General features: G+C 45.0%; 1 protein-coding gene across 1 annotated transcript in view; it reads left to right on the top strand.

The window, feature by feature from the left end:
• Positions 1-2026: 2026 nt before the first annotated feature.
• LOC126176099 (thioredoxin domain-containing protein 3 homolog) overlaps positions 2027-27217 on the top strand; it is a gene marked incomplete at its 3' end in the record, with an annotated part of 221543 nt that continues 196352 nt past the window's right edge. Inside the window, exons 1-2 of the mRNA XM_049923236.1 lie at positions 2027-2141; positions 2255-2366. Of these exons, the coding sequence (XP_049779193.1) occupies positions 2094-2141; positions 2255-2366 (160 nt within the window). The remainder of the gene's footprint in view (positions 2142-2254; positions 2367-27217) is intronic.

Genomic DNA, 27217 nt, shown 5'->3' on the forward strand with positions numbered 1-27217 from the left:
CATTCGACGGCCAACACCGCGGTTCCTGGTGTGTCCGCTGTGCCGTGCGTGTGATCATTGCTTGTACAGCCCTCTCGCAGTGTCCGGAGCAAGTATGGTGGGTCTGACACACCGGTGTCAATGTGTTCTTTTTTCCATTTCCAGGAGTGTATATGTAAACTCAAATAGCAATAGTGAACTACAAAAAAAAATGACAATCGCTAAATAAACCCATATCAACGGGAATACGAACATGCAAAACAAAAACGCTACGACCTTATGCACCGACCAAATACGAGGGTGAGTCAAATGAGAACCTTAAATATTTTTTTAAAAATATTATTTATTGTGCAGGAGTGGTACAAAGCTGTATCACTTTTCAACATAATCTTCCCCACGCTCAACGCAAGTCCTCCAGAGCTTACAATGTGCATAAATTCCTTTAGAAAAAAATTCTTTTGGTAGTCCGCACAACCACTCATGCACCGCGTGGCGTACCTTTTCATCACAATGGAACTTCTTTCTTCCCATTGCGTCTTTGAGTGGTCCAAACATATGGAAATCACTTGGGGCAAGGTGTGGTGAGTTTGGTGGATGAGGAAGACACCCAAAATGCAGGTCTGTGATTGTTGCAACTGTTGTGTGGGCAGTGTGGGGCCTTGCATAGTTATGTTCCAAAAGGACACCTGCTGACAGCAATCCACGTCGCTTTGATTTGATTACAGGCCGCAGATGATTTTTTAGGAGATCTATGTATGATGCACTGGTGACAGTGGTCCCTCTGGTCATAACTCGTTGTGCCTGACCTGGACGAGGAGCATCTTCCACTGAACCGACCGTTTTGGCCGAGCGGTTCTAGGCGCTTCAGTCTGGAACCATGCGACCGCTACAGTCGCAGGTTCGAATCCTGCCTCGGGCATAGATGTGTGTGGTGTCCTTAGGTTAGTTAGGTTTAAGTAGTTCTAAGTTCTAGGGGACTGATGACTTCAGAAGTTAAGTCCCATAGTGCTCAGAGCCATCTTCCACTGAATTCATACCATTTGCGAACTTCCTATTCGATTCGTAGACTTGCTGCTATGACAAGCATGCATCACCGTAGTGATCCTTCATTCGTCGATCAATTTCAATAGGTTTCACACCTTAACTACGCAAAAATCGAATAACAGAACGCTGTTCTTTCCTGGTACAAGTCGCAAGTGGGGCGGCCATCTTCATACTAATACTGCGAAAGTATGTGTGCATCTGCACTATGCTGCCACCTACAGGCCATTCTGCACGCTGTTGGTAGCACGCTTACCAATTTACAGGATAACGACGTGAAATTTCGATTTGTTATTACAAATTTAAGTTTTAATTTGACTCACCCTCGTAGTCCACTGTGACCTCCGCGTTAATTTGTGTAGCAGTTTCAGTGGTTAACAGTAGTAGGGTTAAGTTGGGTTGTTTCGCTGGTATTCTTCGGTGCGGTTTCAAGGTTAAGCTAAAAAGGGAAGTTTGGCCGTATATCTCTTCGATTTTACTTTCGCTGGCGTTATCGCCGACAGGTACAAATCTGAGCAGGGAAAGTATCGAAAAACGCGATCGTCGCGTCCGGTCGGAACGATTTGCGAGGTGGCTCGCGCCCGGCGGAAGGCCGGTTGCCACGGGAAACGATGTAACAACCCTCTCTCCAGCGCGTGCCGCCATATCGAATCCGTGACGTTCTCGGCGGCGTAAAAAAAGCGAAGAAATCGAGGCGCAAGCGCGTTTCGGGTATCGCCGAGGGAGCCCGCTGTGAGTGAGTAGACTAGGGCTCGTTATACATATATATATAAGGGCGCGCGCGCGGCTCGCATGTCTGGCCGCTCGTTACTCTGGTCGGCATTAGCGGCGGCCTCGCGTGCGCCGGTCGCACACAATGGTACGAGTCACAACTTGCCCCGTTCCGTCATTAGTCCCTTTTTGCCTCGCAGCCGCCCATTAGTATAAACTTGCTCTTGCGTCATAATTGGCTGGCACCGGCTGGTATATAAATATGAGCGCTTCCCTGCCCCGCCCGCATCGGCAGTGTCTGCGACACTGTGCCTTCATCTCCGCTGTGTCACCCGATCGGCGGGAGTGCGCGACCTGCAGCCATGGCTCTCTTCAGGAAGAAGGAGAAGAAAAAGAAGAAGAAGAACCCGGTTAGGCGCGATCTGGCGGCGGAGGCTGCGGCCCCGCGCCCCGGCTGCTCGCAGATGCTTCGGCCGCGCGAGAAACCGTGTCTGACCGGCTCGCTTATGTTTGTGTTGCGCAGGCGGGGGTCGGCAGGAGGATGGCCGGCAAGAAGGGGGCGATTGTGCAGCTGCAGGCGGAGATCAACACCGACGAGGAGTGGGACAAGATCCTGGCCAAGGAGGGCCTGCTCGGTGAGTACCCAGCTGCTGCGCTCATCAGTAACAGGCACGCCACAGGCAAAAGGCACGCTTATTATAACTTATGGAATTACTTATGGAAGTGGTTTATTTTCACTTTAACTTAGTCACATCTCCGCACTAGTGACTGAAGGCACTGCACTTGCTCCAAATGCTGAACACCCTCGTTTTCGACTGACACCCTCGCTTTCGACATGACACACCTACCATGCCGGCCGGGGTGGCCGAGCGGTTCTAGGCGCTACAGTCTGGAACCGCGAGACTGCTACGGTCGCAGGTTCGAATTCTGCCTCGGGCATGGATGTGTGTGATGTCCTTAGGTTAGTTAGGTTTAATTAGTTCTAAGTTCTAGGGGACTGATGACCTCAGATGTTAAGTCCCATAGTGCTCAGAGCCATTTGAACCAACACCTACCATTCGATTACATTCCTTCGGCGTTCTCATTTATCTGTCTGAAACTTTGAGTCAGCATCCCTTCCTAATAAATTTTGAGCTCAAGAAGTTGAGATTAGCTTTTTCCTTCGGATATCTTCCGCATACACTTCTTCAGAAAAAAAGACGACGCGGTTATGTTCTTTGAAATGCATTGAATTTGATTTTAAGACGCAGACCCCGTACTCCAGTAGTTAAATAACGTATTTTAAAGTATTATGTACACTGCCGCAATGACATAGCCCTGATTAAGATTGCACATTTTCCATGCTACATATGAACTTTACACGTACCTACTGTGATTATGCGAAACTCCTATTAGGACGCCATCACATCTTGCTTTTTCCCCACACTGTTGTGTGGACTATAACATGCCGTGGCTTGATAGAGCCCAAATCACTTCTTTTAAAAAGTATACCGATTAATGATTGAGATTTTTATTATGTTTTGAGTTTTTTTTACCAAGGATAAAACTTTTTACAAGCCCTATTTTGTGTCATTTAAGTAATTATTTACTGTATAGTATGCATTATTTAAGAGCTGTACTTTACCAGCCTGTTTAAACGTACCAATTTTAAGGATCTTTAGCATTATTTTTCTGGGGAAACAGCGTTAAAAAGTTAGAATAAAAGTTTCTATCTGAGAACAGTCTACGAACAGATGGATGTTGTTAAAATTCAAAATTTTGTTAATCATGTGACCGCTGTCGGTCTGATGATAATCGTAACATGATCGAAAGCGGTCACCTGACTAATAAAATTCTCAGTTTTATAAATTTATGTTGGGTAGTAGATTTTTTCATATAAAAACATATCCATCTTAGTTACCTCTTTAATTTCCTTGAGTAATTTACTGTAGAGTTTTGTTTCCTGGTAGAAAATACTACATTGTGTTTTTTCGTTTAGTTTTGCTCAATATATGTAAGTTAATTCTGGCACTTGTTCCTTTATCATGAATACAGCAGTTAGTGTAATAATTAGTAGTACTTTATGTTCTTAATGTATTGGTAGATGTGCTGAGATGGTGCAGCTGTAACACCCAACTTTTTAAACAGATTGTGGCGATGAGTTCTACTGTTCTCTGCAGTCGTTTAATATTGCACCTGTTCTCCGTAGTTCGACTACTGTGGCCAGGGTCGGTTTCAGAACATTTTCCACACAAACGACTGAACGTTACACGCCCTTCACCCCTCTTTTTCCTTCGTACATTTTCATCAACGTCAGTTTTCGCTAGCAATCATGTTACGCACTGTATAGGAATGTTGCTCCTCTTGGCTTGGCGCCTTGAACGGCCGCTACTAATTGTGATATGTCCTGTACAAAGTCTGACAGTTGCGGCCCCTCCGGCAGCCCTGTCCTCTTGTGTAGTTTGGGTCTTAAACCGGCCCTGCTTCTCGCCGTGGTTAGGGCATCTACTCTTGTCCTGATGTAAACGAACACACACTCAGCGATTGAATGTTGTTCACTGGGTGCTGCAACGAGACGACAAATAGATCCTATTTATGAATTAGGTATTTTGTGTGTCATTCTCTCACGAATGATATAATGAGGCATGATAAAGCACTAAAAAAGCTTCAGTATTTTTGTTAATCAGTATACTAAATATTTCAGCAACGTAGTACTTGTTTCAGATCTACTTGGCTAGTGGTGTGTTGACGGTTTCGTCGTTCATAGGGGGCCATCAAAATGTGTTTAGTTTAAAATATCGTAATTAAGAAATGTGGCTTTACAGACGAAAACAAAGACTAAGAATGAATTATTTCGCTATTACTTTATTCTTACAGTTTGCCTGCTAGATGCGACACACATACAACATTTTTATATATTTGGAAATCTGATTCGTAAGCTTTCCTCAAGAGAAAATCTCGTTTCTTTACTATTATTTTATTTTGGAGTTGAGAGCAGGTAAGTCACAGCTGGAAGAATATCGCGCGATGTGCAGGGCACAATATTATTTCAAGCTAATAGTCAGCACCGATATGTATTGTATTTTTATTTGAATCCTATATTTGAAAACAATTTCCAAACACGGATCCAAAGTTGCAGGTCCTTTATTGCAAGACGATAAACAGCAACAATTTCTGGAACAAACGTTACTTTAATTACTTTGAATCTTGATTAAAAAATTGAGAAAAATCCAATGTTAAGATAGGTTTATTTCTAAACGTAGACAAATTAAATATACAGGATAACGCACCTAACTCTGCCACCTCAAATATCTCTGGAACAACAATAGATATTCAAAAATGGTTTTCACCAGCATGTACGTACGGCAGGGGCTTAAGACACCAAATACAATGCGAAGTTTTAAAACGTAAAAAAAGACTATTTTCAACACAAACTCGTGCATTTTTAAATGGACACCCCCATTATTTTGTATGCAATCAATAGCACGAAAAATAAAAAAAAAAAAAAATAATGGCGCTGGGTGCATCGCAATATGTCAATTACATCCCGAGACATTGCGAAGCGAAGATGGCGCTTGAAATAAATGAAGCACACAGCTAGCGCACGTCCTGAGACTCAATCGTGCACCTCACGCTGCCGGTAATCGTGATGTGATTGACGTACTACGTCAGTGGAGAGTTAATGTATGGTGTGGTACTGTATGACAACACATCATTGACCCATATGTCATTGATGGCACTCCTAAAGGGGGATAGTTTAACCCCTTCTTGAGCTGTACCATATTGAACCGGTCCACCTTTTATAATGTGTCAAATAATATGGCATCAAAATGATGGATGCCCTGCACATAATATTTATTGTTGCGAAATGACAACCAGAGGTACAATTAGTGGTAACACACTTGGTTTCAAGTTTCTAATCGTCATAAGTTCTGAAATATGTGGCTTGTAAGGATAGCAACGGCGTCACAGTTTCTGACGTAATGCATCGCATGTAGTACTGTGCTCAGAGCAGGGGTTACTTGCACTGGCGCCTGTATCCTTCCGTAAACATACCAATATCACCACGGCATGCTCTACCTTCAGTGTACAAGTGTCTCCTAATCTTGTCTGCTGAACTGCTCTCACACTGTAACGTAATTCACGCAAGTTGCCACACTAAAACCTGTTTCCTTGTGGCTTGTTACATTTGCCGTCATATACTCGATATGCCGGCTTTCAGTAATGAAGAAAAACTAGATATTATTTTAATGTATGGCGAATGTCACAGATATGCAACCGCAGGTGTGACACTGTTTGCTGATCGGCGGTGTCCGTCACGTCGAACCATTGGCAACATCTGCAAGACACTCACGGAAACAGAAAACTGGGCTCCCACAAAACGTCGACGTACAACGCCAGCGATCGGCAATGGAAATGAAATTGCTGTTCTGGCTTGGCTGCTGCAGCGTACAATGCTCAGGTGGGTGTACGAGAAATTGCACGAGGTGTAGGAATAAGCAACTGTAGTGTGTGCAGAATCTTGCACCGGCATCGGTTTCATCTGTTTCATATCTCACTGCACCAAGAACTGTACGGGAATGATTTTGAATCCCGCATTGCATTCTGTCGTTTTGCACTTCAGCAGTTGGAAGGTAATCCAGTATTCCTAAGCAATACGTTTTTACGGTCGAGGCTTCATTTGTAATCATGGTAGTGTGAATCTGCGGAACATGCACTACTGGTCCGTGCAAAATCCACACTGGATTTGCCAAGTTGCTCATCAACGACAGTGGAGTGTCAATGTTTGGTGCGGTATCACTGCTGACTTTATTGTAGGTCCCTACTTTTTCCGCGGAACATTGAATGGACAGCGATGCGCATCATTTCTTCAACACACACTAGCGCTCCTCATGGAGGACCTAGGATTGGAAACTTCTATCAATGTTGTTCCTACATGATGGATGCCCCGCACACAATGCAAAAATTCCCAGAGACGTTCTTGATGCGACATTTCCAAATAGGTGGATGGGGCGGGGAGGTACTGTGCAATGGCCAGCACGGTCCCCCGACTTCACGCCATTAGACTTCTTTGTCTGGGGCGCAATGAGAGACAGAGTGTATCAAGGTCTCCAAACGACAGTAGAGGATATGCAGCATCATATTACTGTGGTGTGTGCGGCAATATCTGTAGAAACTTTACAATCTGTGCAACAGTCTCTCGTTACCCGTCTGCAAACGTGTAGTCATGCAAACGGAGGGCACTTCGAGCATATGTCGACGTGACACAGTTTCCTTGGTCAAGATGTGGGTGTATTTTCTATGCTGGATGTAATGCGCAACAATACAGTTTCTGTGGGCGACAGGGCACTAGTAAATGTATTTAGTAAAGTGAATTCAAGTGTGTTATCTCTATTTGTAGGCCGGCCGCAGTGACCGAGCGGTTCTAGGCGCTTCAGACTGGAACCGCACGACCGCTACGGTCGCAGGTTCGAATCCTCCCTCGGGCATGGATGTGTGTGATGTCCTTAGGTTAGTTAGGTTTAAGTAGTTCTAAGTTCTAGGGGACTGAATACCTCAGATGTTAAGTCCCATAGTGCTCAGAGCCATTTGAACCATTTCTACACTCCTGGAAATTGAAATAAGAACACCGTGAATTCATTGTCCCAGGAAAGGGAAACTTTATTGACACATTCCTGGGGTCAGATACATCACATGATCACACTGACAGAACCACAGGCACATAGACACAGGCAACAGAGCATGCACAATATCGGCACTAGTACAGTGTATATCCACCTTTCGCAGCAATGCAGGCTGCTATTCTCCCATGGAGACGATCGTAGAGATGCTGGATGTAGTCCTGTGGAACGGCTTGCCATGCCATTTCCACCTGGCGCCTCAGTTGGACCAGCGTTCGTGCTGGACGTGCAGACCGCGTGAGACGACGCTTCATCCAGTCCCAAACATGCTCAATGGGGGACAGATCCGGAGATCTTGCTGGCCAGGGTAGTTGACTTACACCTTCTAGAGCACGTTGGGTGGCACGGGATACATGCGGACGTGCATTGTCCTGTTGGAACAGCAAGTTCCCTTGCCGGTCTAGGAATGGTAGAACGATGGCTTCGATGACGGTTTGGCTGCACCGTGCACTATTCAGTGTCCCCTCGACGATCACCAGTGGTGTACGGCCAGTGTAGGAGATTGCTCCCCACACCATGATGCCGGGTGTTGGCCCTGTGTGCCTCGGTCGTATGCAGTCCTGATTGTGGCGCTCACCTGCACGGCGCCAAACACGCATACGACCATCATTGGCACCAAGGCAGAAGCGACTCTCATCGCTGAAGACGACACGTCTCCATTCGTCCCTCCATTCACGCCTGTCGCGACACCACTGGAGGCGGGCTGCACGATGTTGGGGCGTGAGCGGAAGACGGCCTAACGGTGTGCGGGACCGTAGCCCAGCTTCATGGAGACGGTTGCGAATGGTTCTCGCCGATACCCCAGGAGCAACAGTGTCCCTAATTTGCTGGGAAGTGGCTGTGCGGTCCCCTACGGCACTGCGTAGCATCCTACGGTCTTGGCGTGCATCCGTGCGTCGCTGCGGTCCGGTCCCAGGTCGACGGGCACGTGCACCTTCCGCCGACCACTGGCGACAACATCGATGTACTGTGGAGACCTCACGCCCCACGTGTTGAGCAATTCGGCGGTACGTCCACCCGGCCTCCCGCATGCCCACTATACGCCCTCGCTCAAAGTCCGTCAACTGCACATACGGTTCACGTCCACGCTGTCGCGGCATGCTACCAGTGTTAAAGACTGCGATGGAGCTCCGTATGCCACGGCAAACTGGCTGACACTGACGGCGGCGGTGCACAAATGCTGCGCAGCTAGCGCCATTCGACGGCCAACACCGCGGTTCCTGGTGTGTCCGCTGTGCCGTGCGTGTGATCATTGCTTGTACAGCCCTCTCACAGTGTCCGGAGCAAGTATGGTGGGTCTGACACACCGGTGTCAATGTGTTCTTTTTTCCATTTCCAGGAGTGTATTTGTAGCTCTAATTGTCATCTACCTAGAGTAAACATACATTTACAATTTGAAAAACGTAACTTTGTGCTTTACGAGTTACTTGTTTATTTTTGTGGATTGTGCATACCTTCCCACTGTGTGAGCCCCTGGCACAGGAAGCGTTAGGTGCACGCTTGAGTCTCAGGACGTGCGCTAGCTGTGCGCTTCATTTATTTCAAGCGTCAACTTCGCTTCGCAATTTCTCGGGATGTAATTGACGTATTTCTATGCAACCAACGCCATTATTTCTGTGATTTTTCATGCTTGTGATTGCATACGAAATAATAGGAGGTGTCCATTTAAAAATACACAAGTTGCTCACGTTTTAAAATTTCGCATAGTATTTGGTTTCCTAAGCCCCTGCCGCACGTTCGTGCTGGGGAAAACCATTTTTGAATACCTATTGTTGTTCAAGAGATATTTGAGATGGCAGAGTTAGGTGAGACACTTTGTATAGCACGTCGCACTTTGTGCAGTTGCAGTGGAATTCTTCTTCTGCTAATAAACAGTTACTCTGACCAACGCAAAACACATTAATTACTGTCATGAGACATTACAGAGCCACAAATGGAACCAAGGAATATAAAGGAATTAATATTTCTGGTACTATTCTGTGACTACAACCTTTACACTTAAGGTCAATCAATTTCCCTTGAATGTCAAAAATCGTTTTCTGGTCATACTACATTAATTACTATGAATGAGGTTCACCTTAAGGATAGGACGAGGTTCATAGGTTTCAGTCACGCTTATTTTTTCATAAGGCACACATATATCTATTTTGTAAGTTTATTAGATACGTCAATAATTCATTTCCGTGATGGATTAATATTTCAACAATAGACATGTGATTATTAAAGTTTTCTCTTGACGAGTAAATAATTATTACGCGACAGTATATTTTCTTAATTATTGCTGCGATCGAATGAAAAATTGCATCCGTTTAGCATGACACATGCTTTGACATACAGTTTACAATATTTGGCTACGACTACTTTCCCAAAATTGATTTAGCCTACTCTAGTAACTAGTGCTAATTCCACAAGGTTAGGAATCTTGCACCTTGGATGAAATTTAACTGATGTTTCCCTGTTCAGACAAGTCTCGTGGGGAACTAAGGGAAACCACGAGTGAAACTTTCAATCTTGGTTTACATCATGTCAGGTTATTTGGAATATTATGTTAAAATTTTCAGAATATGGTTTACTTTGAATATAGTACATAAAATACACGCCGGTTGGTTCAGTTCAGTTCGTGCCACATTTAAATGGTTTCACACAGAATACGTCATATTTGTTTTCGTATTATTGCAATTAACGGTTCAGACAAAGAAACATGTACTACAGCAATGACTTGTACAGTAGGTTCGATTAAAGTTTTCTTCATTGTGTGGGTGGAGGAAAATACTTTACAAACGACAATATCATTTACAAGGAACAGTAATTCGTTGAAATACATTCATTCCTGTGATCGCAGATCAGATTGGAATCGTGACGTCGTCGTGACGTGAGCAAGAATGACGAAAAGGATGACAGGGGAGCAAGGGGAGGGCTGGTCATGGAAGTCCACATTAATATCTGCCAGGATGAGAGTTGCCAGATTAAACTGACGAAATTACCGCACACTGCAAGGCGAAAGGATTTACTGAGCAAAGGCCTGAGGCTGAACACAATAAAAAACTTAGTAAATATAAAAAATTATGTTTATTATAGCTAGTTGCGGGTTTCAACAGATTTTTATTATCTTTAATTTTTTGGAAAAAGTAGTTGCATGTTGCAAACTTCAAATTATAACGCATGCATAATTCTGCTTTTATGATATCGACACTCAATTTGTGTCAAGTGTCAGACCATAAATGATTCGTGTGACTGAAGACTCTTTCCATACGGAATTGCTGTATGGAACTGCCATTATCCTTTTGATAATTTTTATGTTAGGCGCTTCTTCTCTGTTTAAAAACGTTTTCCATGAAAACGAGTTTGAGGACGTAGAAGCCTGACTTTGTAATTGTTCCAAATTTTTATTCAGTATACAGATCTCTGTTAAAATTTCTTTATCAATGTCTTCATCAACACGCACCACCTTTGATGCTTGTATATATTTTTCATATGTAGGAGTTACTTTTCCTACATCAACGTAACTGAAAATCTTAAACAGTCAAATCACTTTTTAAGATAATCGTCGACCCTCTGGAAGGCTACGAAGGATTCATTCTTGAATTTATTCCTCTCAATCTCACTTAGTTTTAACATCTCTTGGTTAGCGTTTTCTCCGAAGATAGAAACGTTCTTACGTGATTCAGTATTTAATTATAAAGGATTTATGTATTCAGATTCCAGAAATTTAGTGGGTTTCTGAAATAACTTTAATAAATGATGTACCAAAATAAAATATTAGCACTCTAGCATCCCCTTTCTTCATTAGCGATAAAAGACTAAATAAGTTTATTACACTCATTCTCACCCTCTTGGCGGAAATACAAAAATGGTTCGAATGGCTCTGAGCACTATGGGACTTAACGTCTGAGGTCATCAGTCCCCTAGAACTTAGAACTACTTAAACCTAACTAACCTAAGGACATCACACACACCCATTCCCGAGGCAGGATTCGAACATGCGACCGTAGCGGTCTCGCGGTTCCAGACTGTAGCGCCTAGAACCGCTGGGCCACATCGGCCGGCGCGGAAATACAGTAATCACCCAGAACATTTGATCACCGACCAACCGTTTATATAAACCCGCCCAGGCGATAGCAGCGTCACCTGCCGAGGAATGATTGCTGGTCTGACACACGCACGGTGCATGTAGTATCAGTGAGCGTGCAGTCCGTGTGTTGAATGGGGAAGGCGCACGATCTACCTGAGATTATACACTCCTGGAAATTGAAATAAGAACACCGTGAATTCATTGTCCCAGGAAGGGAAAACTTTATTGACACATTCCTGGGGTCAGATACATCACATGATCACACTGACAGAACCACAGGCACATAGACACAGGCAACAGAGCATGCACAATGTCGCCACTAGTACAGTGTATATCCACCTTTCGCAGCAATGCAGGCTGCTATTCTCCCATGGAGACGATCGTAGAGATGCTGGATGTAGTCCTGTGGAACGGCTTGCCATGCCATTTCCACCTGGCGCCTCAGTTGGACCAGCGTTCGTGCTGGACGTGCAGACCGCGTGAGACGACGCTTCATCCAGTCCCAAACATGCTCAATGGGGGACAGATCCGGAGATCTTGCTGGCCAGGGTAGTTGACTTACACCTTCTAGAGCACGTTGGGTGGCACGGGATACATGCGGACGTGCATTGTCCTGTTGGAACAGCAAGTTCCCTTGCCGGTCTAGGAATGGTAGAACGATGGGTTCGATGACGGTTTGGATGTACCGTGCACTATTCAGTGTCCCCTCGACGATCACCAGTGGTGTACGGCCAGTGTAGGAGATCGCTCCCCACACCATGATGCCGGGTGTTGGCTCTGTGTGCCTCGGTCGTATGCAGTCCTGATTGTGGCGCTCACCTGCACGGCGCCAAACACGCATACGACCATCATTGGCACCAAGGCAGAAGCGACTCTCATCGCTGAAGACGACACGTCTCCATTCGTCCCTCCATTCACGCCTGTCGCGACACCACTGGAGGCGGGCTGCACGATGTTGGGGCGTGAGCGGAAGACGGCCTAACGGTGTGCGGGACCGTAGCCCAGCTTCATGGAGACGGTTGCGAATGGTCCTCGCCGATACCCCAGGAGCAACAGTGTCCCTAATTTGCTGGGAAGTGGCGGTGCGGTCCCCTACGGCACTGCGTAGGATCCTACGGTCTTGACGTGCATCCGTGCGTCGCTGCGGTCCGGTCCCAGGTCGACGGGCACGTGCACCTTCCGCCGACCACTGGCGACAACATCGATGTACTGTGGAGACCTCACGCCCCACGTGTTGAGCAATTCGGCGGTACGTGCACCCGGCCTCCCGCATGCCCACTATACGCCCTCGCTCAAAGTCCGTCAACTGCACATACGGTTCACGTCCACGCTGTCGCGGCATGCTACCAGTGTTAAAGACTGCGATGGAGCTCCGTATGCCACGGCAAACTGGCTGACACTGACGGCGGCGGTGCACAAATGCTGCGCAGCTAGCGCCATTCGACGGCCAACACCGCGTTTCCTGGTGTGTCCGCTGTGCCGTGCGTGTGATCATTGCTTGTACAGCCCTCTCGCAGTGTCCGGAGCAAGTATGGTGGGTCTGACACACCGGTGTCAATGTGTTCTTTTTTCCATTTCCAGGAGTGTATATATGAAGACAGTAACTGTTCTCGAAAGAACAGAATACTGTTGATGACCGAGCAGCTTTTCCCTGGAATAAATGATGACTAACTGAAACCCTCAGCTGCCGACAGGTGTTGTTGATATACCTCGATGTGGACAGCTGAAAATGTGTGCCCCGACCGGGACTCGAACCCGGCATCTCCTGCTTTCTTGGCAGACGTTCTATCCATCTGAGCCACCGAGGACACAGATGAATAACGCGACTACAGGGACTTATCCCTTGCACGCTTCCCGTGAGACTCAAATTCCCAACTGCCCACAATTCTACATATGTAATGTACCTTATAGACATTTGCCCATCCACTCATTACTCGCGCACGCTTTGGCGATTCCCGTAAGAGTTTGGGCACCCTGTGCGCACTCGCACAGACGAAGGTCAACGGCTGGGTAGCCTTTAACTATATATATGAAGACAGTAACTGTTCTCGAAAGAACAGAATACTGTTGATGACCGAGCAGCTTTTCCCTGGAATAAATGATGACTAACTGAAACCCTCAGCTGCCGACAGGTGTTGTTGATATACCTCGATGTGGACAGCTGAAAATGTGTGCCCCGACCGGGACTCGAACCCGGGATCTCCTGCTTTCTTGGCAGACGCTCCTATTATTCCCTCTTGGGTCTCCATCTACATCTACATCTACATGATTACCCTGCAATTCACATTTAAGTGCTTGGCAGAGGGTTCATCGAACCACAATCATACTATCTCTCTACCATTCCACTCCCGCACAGCGCGCGGGAAAAACGAACACCTAAACCTTTCTGTTCAAGCTCTCATTTCTCTTATTTTATTTTGATGATCATTCCTACCTATGTAGGTTGGGCTCAACAAAATATTTTCGCATTCGGAAGAGAAAGTTGGTGACTGAAATGTCGTAAATAGATCTCGCCGCAACGAAGAACGTCTTTGCTTTAATGACTTCCATCCCAACTCGCGTATGATATCTGCCACACTCTCTCCCCTATTACGTGATAACACAAAACGAGCTGCCCTTTTTTGCACCCTTTCGATGTCCTCCGTCAATCCCACCTGCTAAGGATCCCACACCGCGCAGCAATATTCTAACAGAGGACGAACGAGTGTAGTGCAAGCTGTCTCTTTAGTGGACTTGTTGCATCTTCTAAGTGTCCTGCCAATGAAACGCAACATTTGGCTCGCCTTCCCCACAATATTATCTATGTGGTCTTTCCAACTGAAGTTGTTCGTAACACCCACGTACTTAGTTGAATTGACAGCCTTGAGAATTGTATTATTTATCGAGTAATCGAATTCCAACGGATTACTTTTGGAACTCATGTGGATCACCTCACACTTTTCGTTATTTAGCGTCAACTGCCACCTGCCACACCATACAGCAATCTTTTCTAAATCGCTTTGCAACTGATACTGGTCTTCTGATGACCTTACTAGACGGTAAATTACAGCATCATCTGCGAACAACCTAAGAGAACTGCTCACATTGTCACCAGGTCATTTATATAGATCAGGAACAGCATAGGTCCCAGGACGCTTCCCTGGGGAACAGCTGATATCACTCCAGTTTTACTCGATGATTTGCCGTCTATTACTACGAACTGCGACCTTCCTGACAGGGTCTTGTACATATTGTATATTACCCGTCTCTCCCCATAGCTTCCCCTATTTTTCTCAGAAGTTCGAACATCTTGCACGATTTTACATTGTTGAACGCTTTTTATAGGTCGACAAACCCAATGAAGGTGTCTTGATTTTTCTTTAGTCTTTCTTCCATTACCATCCGCAACGTCAGAATTACTCTCTGGTGCCTCTGCCTTTCCTAAAGCCAAATTGATCGTCATCTAACATAATAAAAATAAAAATCTGTTTTGTGGAATGGTAGAAAGGAATGGTTTAGTATACATGAATTACAAGGATGAGGCAGAAGAGCGTATCGCCTCATTTTTAAACTAACTGTTCCGGAGTCATTAGGGATCAATCATGAAGATGTACACACAGCACCAAACAGTGGGAAATCCAGGATGGAATGTAACAATATTATGAAAAGGATAGTTGCTACTCACCAAACAGCGGAGATGCTAAGTCGCAGATAGGCGCAACAAAAGCGCTGCCACAAAATGAGCTTTCGGCCAACAAGGCCTTTGTCGAAAAAAATACACGCACGCACGCACGCACACACACACACACACACACACACACACACACACACACTCGCGCAAACGCAACTCACCAACTTGACAACTGTCTCTGGCAGCTGAAGCCAGTCTATTCTTTTCATAATATTGTTACACATAGCACCAGTATGACACGAAAACCTCAAAAATATTGCTTCTAATTCAATGCATACTGAAAATAAAATGATGTGTCTCATCCAAGTTTCTATCAGAATTTCTGTTAAAGCCCCCAATGTACAGTCTCAGAGCGTCTGTGAAGCCACATTTCTTAATTACGTTATTTTAAGTGGCGCCAGAATCACAGGACTTCGTATTGTATTGTATGATATTACTGTTATATAACAAGTGCGAATTATTCTTCTGTCCCGTGGTCCTGAACAAGTACATGGTTAGAGGAATGCCTTTGTCAAGTAACCGTTTTAGTTGAAGGCAGCAGTTAACTCGATTCCAATTCGTGCTCAACGAAATATTTACTTCTCTCCACGACACTGTCCGTACAAGTGTTCATGATTCAGAATTACGTAATAGACAGTGCTGCGGCCGTAACTTCACAGCAGGAGCTTCCGGCGGGTACACAGACGAACTATGGAATCTATCTAGCACAGAGTCGTTTTATGGTTTTAAAATGATGGAGAAGTAAAAGGCCTCTCCGGGTTCATCATATTCGACGCGTGCTCAAGGCTAGCACAGAGACATTTTATGATTTTTGGTATGTTGCAAAAGGAAAATTTTAAGATAATCTGAAGATGTCCCACGAAGGCGAAACACGTTGTTAATAAAAGAATAAGTTGCAACCAAGAATGTTTTTAATTCAAATGTCGGATATCACTACACCTCTGCTCCAGGATACTGAATATCTGTTTTCCTTTCCATACCCAAGCCCGTTGTTCAGAAACAAGCACATACGATCGTGAAGAGGGATCATCCCAGAGTGCAGAATACATCATACTTATTCCCACCAAAGTACGTATACTTGTGACAAGCTTCTTGTGCTTTGATAATAGGTTTATCACAACAGTAATGCAAAGCGTCTATTGAAGACCACAACACAAATTTCAGAACATAATCTCAGCCATGTAGTACATTGACTTAACCACAGGACGCCACGTGGGATTAGCCGAGCGGTCTCAGGCGCTGCAGTCATGGACTGTGCAGCTGTTCCCGGCGGAGGTTCGAGTCCTTCCTCGGGCATGGGTGTGTGTGTTTGTCCTTAGGATAATTTAGATTAAGTAGTGTGTAAGCATAGGGACTGATGACCTTTGCAGTTAAGTCCCATAAGATTTCACACACACATTTAGCCACAGGACGAACAAAACAGTCTGCGTCAGTCTCTGTCGAGCGTACCCTTGGAATTTTAAACATAAACCTCTGGCTACTAATGTCTGCCGCTGGAGTTCTATGTGAATTCCCCTTGAGCTTATTAAACGAACCCATGACTAAACGCGCCGCTCTTCTTTGGATCTTTCTACCTCTACTATTAGTTCTATCTTAAATGAGTTTCAGACCAACGAACAATATTCAAGAACCGATCAAACGTGTGATTTATAAGTTTAATTTTCTTATAATCCTTCTAATGAAACTTCGCTTGACATCCGTTTTTTCTGCAAATAGTTTTATGTTGGCGTTCCAGTTTGCGTAGCTACGGATGATTACTGTAAGATGTTTAAGGGTTGTTTATGTTCCCAGTGATTTACTACCAATAGTGTAATATGTCCTACAAGTAAAATCAACAGCTTCACGTCATATTTTAAGGAGAAAAAAGAACGCTTGTAAGATATCATCTCTGGCTATCAGTTCCACGCGAAGTGTCCTATGACTATAATATCAATGAGCCGCCTTTGGAATCGGCCAACTCATATAAATACCAATGTGTAACACTTTACAGGGTTATGAAATGTAATGGTCGCATGGGCTCAGTTGTGGGTAGAGCAGGAGGTAGACTTCGGTTCATTAGTGGAACACGGGGGAAGCAATGTGCGATTTGTGCTTTTACCAGTGGGGGGGATGTCTTAGGGGGTTAGTATAATTATATACGTTACTAGCTTGGACCGTGGCGTTACCCATGGTTAAACAGTTATTTATAAATAGATGTTAATGCCGAAACTCACAATTCACGCGTATGCACTATCAGAAAAACCATCCCTTGATATATCTTTAAAAGTACATCATAGGTAAAGCTTATTTACAAAATCATCTACATACAGGTGTACGAAGGGAATTCAAAAAGTAAAGGCGCATTTGTGAAAAGCTGTACTTATTCTGATGATAGAAAACTGAAACATGCGTTATTTTTCTACGTAACCTCCCTGGACTTCAATGCAGTTTTTCCGACGTTTTACGAGTTTTTTTTAATTTAATCAGAAAATACGTTTTTCGGTTGCATCTATAACCAATTTTGCACCGCAGCAATGACGTCTTCATCACTTTCAAATCTTCTTCCCTGTAGTGCTTACGTTAAGGGTCCAAAGATGTGAAAATCGCTTGGAGCCATGGCTGGACTGTATGGTGGATGTTCCAGCACCTCTAATCTCAACTCCTTTATTGCGTCGGCTGTCCGTTTGGCAGAATGTGGGCGAGCGTTATCTTGCTGCAGGATGACACCTCTTCACAGTTTTCCACGACGTTTGGATCTGATTGCAGGTTTTAATTTCGTACGCAACACATCACAACCACCATACAATACAGACCTAGCCCTAAAGCCTCGTTTACCCCGGGGCGACGTCTTGCAACATTGTGGCATGCTACGGAAATGTGGCGTGCGTCGTCTTGTAACATGCTACAACAGGCAACACCTTGCGGCGTATGTTGCATGCGGCAGGTTAATTTATACCAAAGCAACAGAATTTGTGCCACGCGTGTGTCGGTCTTGCAGTATAACGGATGATAAAGTGATCGCAGCGGTGGCCTACGTGGTACTTGCACATGCAGCTAACAACGGAAATGAAAACCAAAGGAAAAGAGAACGATGGTGGAAGACAAGAGTATTTAAAGAAGGTCCACGAAATAGTATCCTAGGAACTAGAAGCAGACGATGATGCGTTATTTAGTAATTTTACGAGAATGTCGACTGAAGACTTTAATCACTTGCTGCAGTTAACTACACCTCTTATTGTAAAGAAAGATAGCAACTGCCAAGACAGTGTTTCACCAAGAATTCGATGGGCCATCACATTACGATTTTTAGCCACTGGCGATTCATACAAGTCACTAATGTACTTATTTAAAGCATCATATTCTGCTATTTCCCTCATAGTGCCAGAAGTATGTGAAGCTATTTCGTTGGTGTTGAAGAATTAGATAAAGGTAAGCACGCAACATTCAATACTGTTTTCATTTAAGTAATGTTTTATTGGAATTTTTAAGCAAATTAAAATGGATATTTAAGAACTGTTAAAAATACTTATTTCTAAAATCGAATTAATTCGAGTTCTTCTGTTTCTGTTTGAACAAATTCGTCACAATTATTATTGTCCACATATACAATTTCACAGCTAGGTTTTGCAACCAATGTTTCGATGATCGGAGTTTGCTGTTCATACTCCCCCAAAGCCGCTTTAAATAGAACATTTGAAAATATGTGCTTGACATATGTGGGAGGTACATGTTCTTCAAGAGCTACAGCGCCGTCATCTTTTGATACTGTGTCCTATGTGTCATCAGTCTGAAAAAATAGGGAAAGTAATGAGTATGTTTTACTTTCAGATTCCAAAGGATACTGAAGAATGGCATAAGGTAGCAAGAAATTTCGAAGTGAAGTGGAATTTCCCTCACTGCATAGGAGCCATGTATGGCAAACATCTGCAAATTATGTGTCCTGCGAATACTGGAAGTGAATACATCAACTACAAAAAAAGAAACATTCAGCATTGTCTTCGTGGCAATTGTAGACGCAAATTACTGCTTTCAATATGTAAATGTTGGATGTCACAGGAACAGAAAGAGAGGGGAGGAGGAGATTGACTTAGAGGGGGAAATTGACCTTAGTGAAGGGGAGAGTGACGGAGGGGGTAGGAGGTGATAGAGGAGAGAAGCAGATGGACAGAGAGAAGGGCAGGAGAAGATGGGGAGTGGGAAAAGAAGGAGATGGACATAAGGGGAAGGAAGAGACATCCGGGCAATGCCGAGTTTATTTACCTCATTTATAAAATTAATAAATCTTCATATGTTGTTAATTAACAACTTTGTAAATGATTCATGTAATATACGATACTCAAAATATACTAAAATATGAGATGAATAAAATGTAAAATTAAAATTTTTGTGTTGTTTTGTGCTTAATTTTAACACTCTGAAATTATAAGTGAATGTTAATTTGTTAAATCATCGTATTATGACAAAGCCACAGCGAAGTGTGGCCGCTTCAACTAGTACTACAGTATATAATTGTCATTTTAACTTACAAGAGTTTAGTTGAAGAGACGAGATGAATGAGACTGCTCCTGAAGCTTCGAGGGTTTGCCTGTTGGTTTGTCAAGGGCGCTATGGTGCTGAGACTTGATCCACCTTGCTGCAAATTTTTCTGCATCGAACCAATGCAGTGGAGGTCCATTCAAATCTACTTTTCATTTCAATAAATGGAAATGAAAAGTATATTTGAAATTGTCGGAATTTGTAAGTGATTTCTCTGATCAGTCAGTGTTAAATTCATGGCAAAAAATCCGCGTTCACATTCAGCCGTAGATATAGGTATAACTTCGACAAGTTCCTTCACAGAATTGGGGATGTGTTGAGGATTTTCTTTATAGATTCGAAAATCTTTAATTAGTGACGCACACGTGCTTTCACGTAATTTAAAATCCACCTTATTACACAAGCGAGAAATTGACATGTCACCATAAAACACACGTTCATAATCATCTGAAGGCCATGTATCTGAATTTAATACGGCTACATCCGAAAAGAAATCCAGGTTCTCACCCAAAGACTGAAAAAATTTCTTCCGAAATGTCTGAAATCTGTTATATTCATCACAAGATGGTTCTTTAATTAATACCCTTTGAATGTGCGCTTTTCCTCCAACCCTTGTACTATCATCCTAATTCGTGGCGAGTCATTTGTTTTCAGTGTTTCAAGAGTTCTTATAGCCAGGTCAATTTCCTGTTTTGCTTCAAGGACTGAAGATTTCCGTTCTGCATAAAGAATGATATTACTTGCAGAGCTCCTAGGGCCTCATAAAGCATAACTAATTCCATTACAAGCAACCACATTGTGAGATGTTTTAGTAAACCTTCAAGTTTAGATGCGTCCTGAGTTGATCTGGAACCATCATGTCTCAGTTTTTCAAAAAGATGGACAAGAGAACTGTGACTTTCAAGAAGAGCTCGAACAGCATTAAATGAGGAAGCAACCCAACGTACGCGAAAAATACGGCCTAGTTATAATAGCTGCGAGGATAATTGTTGTGAAACACTTTATAATAATATCTGATTTTTGGGACTTCGAGAAAACACAGAATATAAGGAATCTAAAAAAACCTGTATATGGTATACAACTGCTACATTATTCATAACATCGTGGACAGCTAATTCCATTTTGTGGTTCATGAAATGAACGACAGTTAAATCCTTATGTAAATGACTATGCAGTAGAGTGGCTACGCCTTTGTAAGGTGCAAGCATTGTTGAGGCACCATCTGTTGCGATAACTACAAGGTGGTTTTTTAGTACATAATTTGTAATGCCATACTTTTCAAGAGCTGCTAACAGTGTGCTGAAAATGCATTCTCTGTCCCACTTTCTAATTCAACAATGTCAAAAAAATAATTGCAAGCATCTCCCTCAAAGGACAAACGTAAATATATTATTAAACAAGCTTTATTGGAAACCGTTGTACTTTCGGCCATCATGATACTAAAGTTTGTACCCGATTCTACAAGGAAGTGAGCAAGACTCTTTTTCATTTCTTCTCCTACAAACATAATGATATTTCGGCATGCATGGTCAGAATGAAGCATATTACCGACTGATGAACCATAAAGCTTTGGTAGTTCGATTACTGCAGGATACGATTTGAATGATAATTTATGTTTAGCTGTTACATATGCAGATCTGAACAACGAAGCAGTTGCGATTACTTTTTCTTGATGCTGCATTCCCCACAACTTTTCACTTTCACTCACGCATTTTTCTAAACTTATCTTTTCTTTTATACTCATGATTTCTACGCACTTCATGTGTGATTTGCACTTTGCGTGATCCCCGATTTTTATCATTCAGTTTTTTGGTGTTATTAGCTGAAACACCAGCTAAAAACGCGTTATCGATATGCACACGTTCACTGCTTTCCCCCTAAGTTCACGAACTTGTGAACACACTATACATATTACTAAGTTTTTGTCATTTACGGAAAGTCACGGCTTAGTCTTTTCCCAGTTTTGAAAACGTGATAAGGCAACACAATTTCCTACAACCACCTCAAGAGTAGTGTTACTCCCATTCCTACCTGGAGACGTGACACAGTTTTCAGTCACCGGAGATTCAGTCTCTTCCCCTGTATTAGCACCATCATTACCGTTTTCTTTTTTACATTCACTGACTATTTTAACTTTTTTAGCACCACTATTAGTATCCTGACTGTCAGAGTTTGTACACGTATCAGGTAATGAACTGCTCTTAAGGAAATTTTGCTTTGTTTGAATGACATCCTGAAATTCCGTAGTTCTTACAGGCCCGGACGCACTCAACTCACTAATGAAGCTACTGAAGCGGGAACGTGTGAAGATCGCCGTGTGTGTGGCGGACGCGAGGCAACGAACGAACGGCACCAATTAATTTGGAGTACGCGATGCAGGGGAGCCTGTGCTAAGCTTCGCCACGTGGTTCGCGGCTAGCGATGCCAGACTGTCCGATCCCGTCTGGTAGGTACCGTTGCTCACTTCGCATTACTTTGTGCTTTCGTCCCAGGCTCCTTAGTCCGCCCCATACCGTTGCCAAAAGGTGGCCTACCGGTAAATGTTCGCAAAGGTACCGGGACGGTCACCACCCTGTGTCACGGCCCGGGGTGGGAATTTCAGCCCCCAGCTCACCCAACTCTGCGGTACGACTGCTGCGGTATGACTACCACACTACTTCCCTTGCAAGCTCGCAAGTAAACGGATGACGCACCTTATACGAACGAACAATGACAACATGACAATGATGATTTAGTTCTAAATGTTTTGAAATGCTTAACTACTACATAATACTTTTTCAAAATTAATAAGCAAACATATTAATAGTATTAATACACTCCTGGAAATTGAAATAAGAACACCGTGAATTCATTGTCCCAGGAAGGGGAAACTTTATTGACACATTCCTGGGGTCAGATACATCACATGATCACACTGACAGAACCACAGGCACATAGACACAGGCAACAGAGCATGCACAATGTCGGCACTAGTACAGTGTATATCCACCTTTCGCAGCAATGCAGGCTGCTATTCTCCCATGGAGACGATCGTAGAGATGCTGGATGTAGTCCTTTGGAACGGCTTGCCATGCCATTTCCACCTGGCGCCTCAGTTGGACCAGCGTTCGTGCTGGACGTGCAGACCGCGTGAGACGACGCTTCATCCAGTCCCAAACATGCTCAATGGGGGACAGATCCGGAGATCTTGCTGGCCAGGGTAGTTGACTTACACCTTCTAGAGCACGTTGGGTGGCACGGGATACATGCGGACGTGCATTGTCCTGTTGGAACAGCAAGTTCCCTTGCCGGTCTAGGAATGGTAGAACGATGGGTTCGATGACGGTTTGGATGTACCGTGCACTATTCAGTGTCCCCTCGCCGATCACCAGTGGTGTACGGCCAGTGTAGGAGATCACTCCCCACACCATGATGCCGGGTGTTGGCCCTGTGTGCCTTGGTCGTATGCAGTCCTGATTGTGGCGCTCACCTGCACGGCGCCAAACACGCATACGACCATCATTGGCACCAAGGCAGAAGCGACTCTCATCGCTGAAGACGACACGTCTCCATTCGTCCCTCCATTCACGCCTGTCGCGACACCACTGGAGGCGGGCTGCACGATGTTGGGGCGTGAGCGGAAGACGGCCTAACGGTGTGCGGGACCGTAGCCCAGCTTCATGGAGACGGTTGCGAATGGTCCTCGCCGATACCCCAGGAGCAACAGTGTCCCTAATTTGCTGGGAAGTGGCGGTGCGGTCCCCTACGGCACTGAGTAGGATCCTACGGTCTTGGCGTGCATCCGTGCGTCGCTGCGGTCCGGTCCCAGGTCGACGGGCACGTGCACCTTCCGCCGACCACTGGCGACAACATCGATGTACTGTGGAGACCTCACGCCCCACGTGTTGAGCAATTCGGCGGTACGTCCACCCGGCCTCCCGCATGCCCACTATACGCCCTCGCTCAAAGTCCGTCAACTGCACATACGGTTCACGTCCACGCTGTCGCGGCATGCTACCAGTGTTAAAGACTGCGATGGAGCTCCGTATGCCACGGCAAACTGGCTGACACTGACGGCGGCGGTGCACAAATGCTGCGCAGCTAGCGCCATTCGACGGCCAACACCGCGGTTCCTGGTGTGTCCGCTGTGCCGTGCGTGTGATCATTGCTTGTACAGCCCTCTCGCAGTGTCCGGAGCAAGTATGGTGGGTCTGACACACCGGTGTCAATGTGTTCTTTTTTCCATTTCCAGGAGTGTAGTAAGACTGTATTAAAAACTTTCACTGTTCTGCCCCACAAATTTAAATTATATGTAAAGTTTTACTCCAGTGCGTGGGAAATAAACATACCAGGTTGGGATGCATAAACTAAAACCAGAGGAGGGGATAGTTTGATGCAGAGGGGGGGGGGGGAGGAAATCCCCCCATCCCCCCCCCCCCTGAAAATCGCACACTGGGGGGAAGTGCAATCAGTCTGCGAAGGAGCTTGCTTGCAAATCACTCGTACGACCGGTTCTAGAATATTGCGCAAGTGTCTAGGAATAACGGGGGATATCGAACGTATACAGAGAAGGTCAGCGCGAATAGCCACAGGTTTCTTTGATCCGTGGGAGAGTGTCACAGGGCTATTGCAGGATCTGAACCGGAAGCCTCTTGAAGGTATCACTCGAACATCTATTAACAAAGTTTAAAGAACAGGCTTTAAATGATGACTCTAGGAATATACTACAGTCCCCTAAGTATCACTCACATAGGGGTCGCGAGGGTAAGCTTAGAATAATCACTGCACGTACAGTGGCGTTCAAACAATCATTCTTCCCGCGCTCCACACGTGACGGAACAGGAAGAAGCCCTAATAACTAGTACAGTGGGATAACCCTCTGCCATGCAGCTCGCGGTGGTTTGCAGAATATGGACGTAGAGATCGTTCTCAGCCCATTCTTCTGTGCCACCTACTGTCACTCGTGGACTCCATCGAGCAGGCGCACTCCAAGCAACGTGTAGGAAAGACTTTTTGTTTGCAATTTAGTTAAGTGGACATTCATCCACGGACGTTGTATTTGAGTTCTGTTTTTTATATCGATAACAGACAGGTTTTGTGGCACTTGTGCATTGGTAATCCGTAGCACTACCGGGTCATGGACGTAAAACCATTTAATTGGAAGATCGGTACCTGCGCGGCCCGAGGTACTTACTACCCCATAGTGTCAGTATTGGCCCTTGAGCATAAAATTTGACGACCACTGTTTGACGTTTGTTGCATGATGTCTTCATGGTATTGCAACTGTAATGGCCAACAGTGAACATGTTGGATTTAATGGGTAACGTTGGAAGCTGCCCGAGTGCAGCATTCTACATCTACATCTACATCTACATGTACATCCATACTCCGCAAGCCACCTGACGGTGTGTGGCGGAGGGTACCTTGAGTACCTCTATCGGTTCTCCCTTCTATTCCAGTCTCGTATTGTTCGTGGAAAGAAGGATTGTCGGTATGCCTCTGTGTGGGCTCTAATCTCTCTGATTTTATCCTCATGGTCTCTTCGCGAGATATACGTAGGAGGGAGCAATATACTGCTTGACTCTTCGGTGAAGGTATGTTCTCGAAACTTTGACAAAAGCCCGTACCGAGCTACTGAGCGTCTCTCCTGCAGAGTCTTCCACTGGAGTTTATCTATCATCTCCGTAACGCTTTTGCGATTACTAAATGATCCTGTAACGAAGCGCGCTGCTCTCCGTTGGATCTTCTCTATATCTTCTATCAACCCTACCTGGTACGGATCCCACACTGCTGAGCAGTATTCAAGCAGTGGGCGAACAAGCGTAATGTAACCTACTTCCTTTGTTTTCGGATTGCATTTCCTTAGGATTCTTCCAATGAATTTCAGTCTGGCACCTGCTTTACCGACGATCAACATTATATGATCATTCCATTTGAAATCACTCCTAATGCGTATTTATGGTATTAACTGCTTCCAGTTGCTGACCTGCTATTTTGTAGCTAAATGATAAAGGATCTATCTTTCTGTGTATTCGCAGCACATTACACTTGTCTACATTGAGATTCAATTGCCATTCCCTGCACCATGCGTCAATTCGCTGCAGATCCTCCTGCATTTCAATACAATTTTCCATTGTTACAACCTCTCGATACATCACAGCATCACCTGCAAAAAGCCTCAGTGAACTTCCGATGTCATCCACCAGGTCATTTATGTATATTGTGAATAGCAACGGTTCTATGACACTCCCCTGCAGCACACCTGAAATCACTCTTACTTCGGAAGACTTCTCTCCATTGAGAATGATATGCTGCGTCCTGTTATCTAGGGACTCCTCAATCCAATCACACAATTGTGCATAATACTGTTGTATAAAGAAAAGTAGCTCCACAAAACTGTAGTAAAACGTAGATCGACCTACAGACGATCGACGCTTGGTGCAGCAGCTGTCAGTTGACCTTTACCGCAAGTAAATACAAGATATCGGACATAAATGTGTGAAAGGACTCATTATGTTCTTTGACTAACAAAGTAACGTCATTAAGTTGACTTCACATTTCAAGGACAAAAAAGCGTGCTTGCAAGCTGTCAGCCCCAGGAATCGATTCCGTACGAAAATTTCGGCCATAATTCTGATAGTACGCAGTTATGACCTTCTAAATGTACAACTTTCGGTTGCATCAGTTGCTTTTTACTCGCCCCTTCCCACTGGTACCGTCTAATGCCTGAGTGCAGAGTACTGTTCGGGCGACCTGACAACCAGAGCCTTCCTGTTCACTAGTATACGAAGTACTCTCCGCCACATACCGTAAGATGGCTCGCGGAGTATAGATGCAGATGTAGATCCAACCTTGTACCCGGAGTATGTCCTCGAGAACCTTGGATTCAGCGACTTCAAAAAAATGGCTCTGAGCACTATGGGACTTAACATCTGAGGTCATCAGTCCCCTAGAACTTAGAACTACATAAACCTAACTAACCTAAGGACATCACACACACCCATGCCCGAGGCAGAATTCGAACCTGCGACCGTAGCGGTCGCGCGGTTCCAGACTGAAGCGCCTAGAACCGCTCGGCCACACTGGCCGGCCAGTGACTTCAAGGTTCGTGGAGGGAGGGGGGGGGGCATTGCTCGACGGCAATAGCTGCCGCTGGGACGCGATATTTCTAGGACGGTGGGCGTCGGCGGTTGTCGGAGGCATAGCTCGACGTCGGCGACCGCCGGTCTGACGTCGTGCGACGAGGCGCGGCACCTGGGACCGGCGGACGGCCATCCCTGGGCAGCGTTGCTGACAGGTGCTCACGCAGAAGGCGGTGACTTCGATCCGTGCGCTGCTGGTGCGGTCAGCGTGAAGCCCGCACTGCTAAATGGACCGGCGGCGGCCTGCTCGGCGGACTTTAAATCTTTTGCGGCTCCTTATCCAGCTACCCCAACTTTTCCTCCACACTAGCAGCCGCTCTTTGGGAAGTGAGGTCAAATCGACGTGTCACTCTATGCGACAGACAGCATGTTGGTTTCGTCGCGTTTTGCTGTTTTTGCATCACTACTTTGAGTACGCCGTTTCAAGGGAATTGCGCACTGAATAATT

This window comes from Schistocerca cancellata, chromosome 3 (assembly GCF_023864275.1).
Source record: "Schistocerca cancellata isolate TAMUIC-IGC-003103 chromosome 3, iqSchCanc2.1, whole genome shotgun sequence".
Lineage (NCBI taxonomy): Eukaryota > Metazoa > Arthropoda > Insecta > Orthoptera > Acrididae > Schistocerca > Schistocerca cancellata.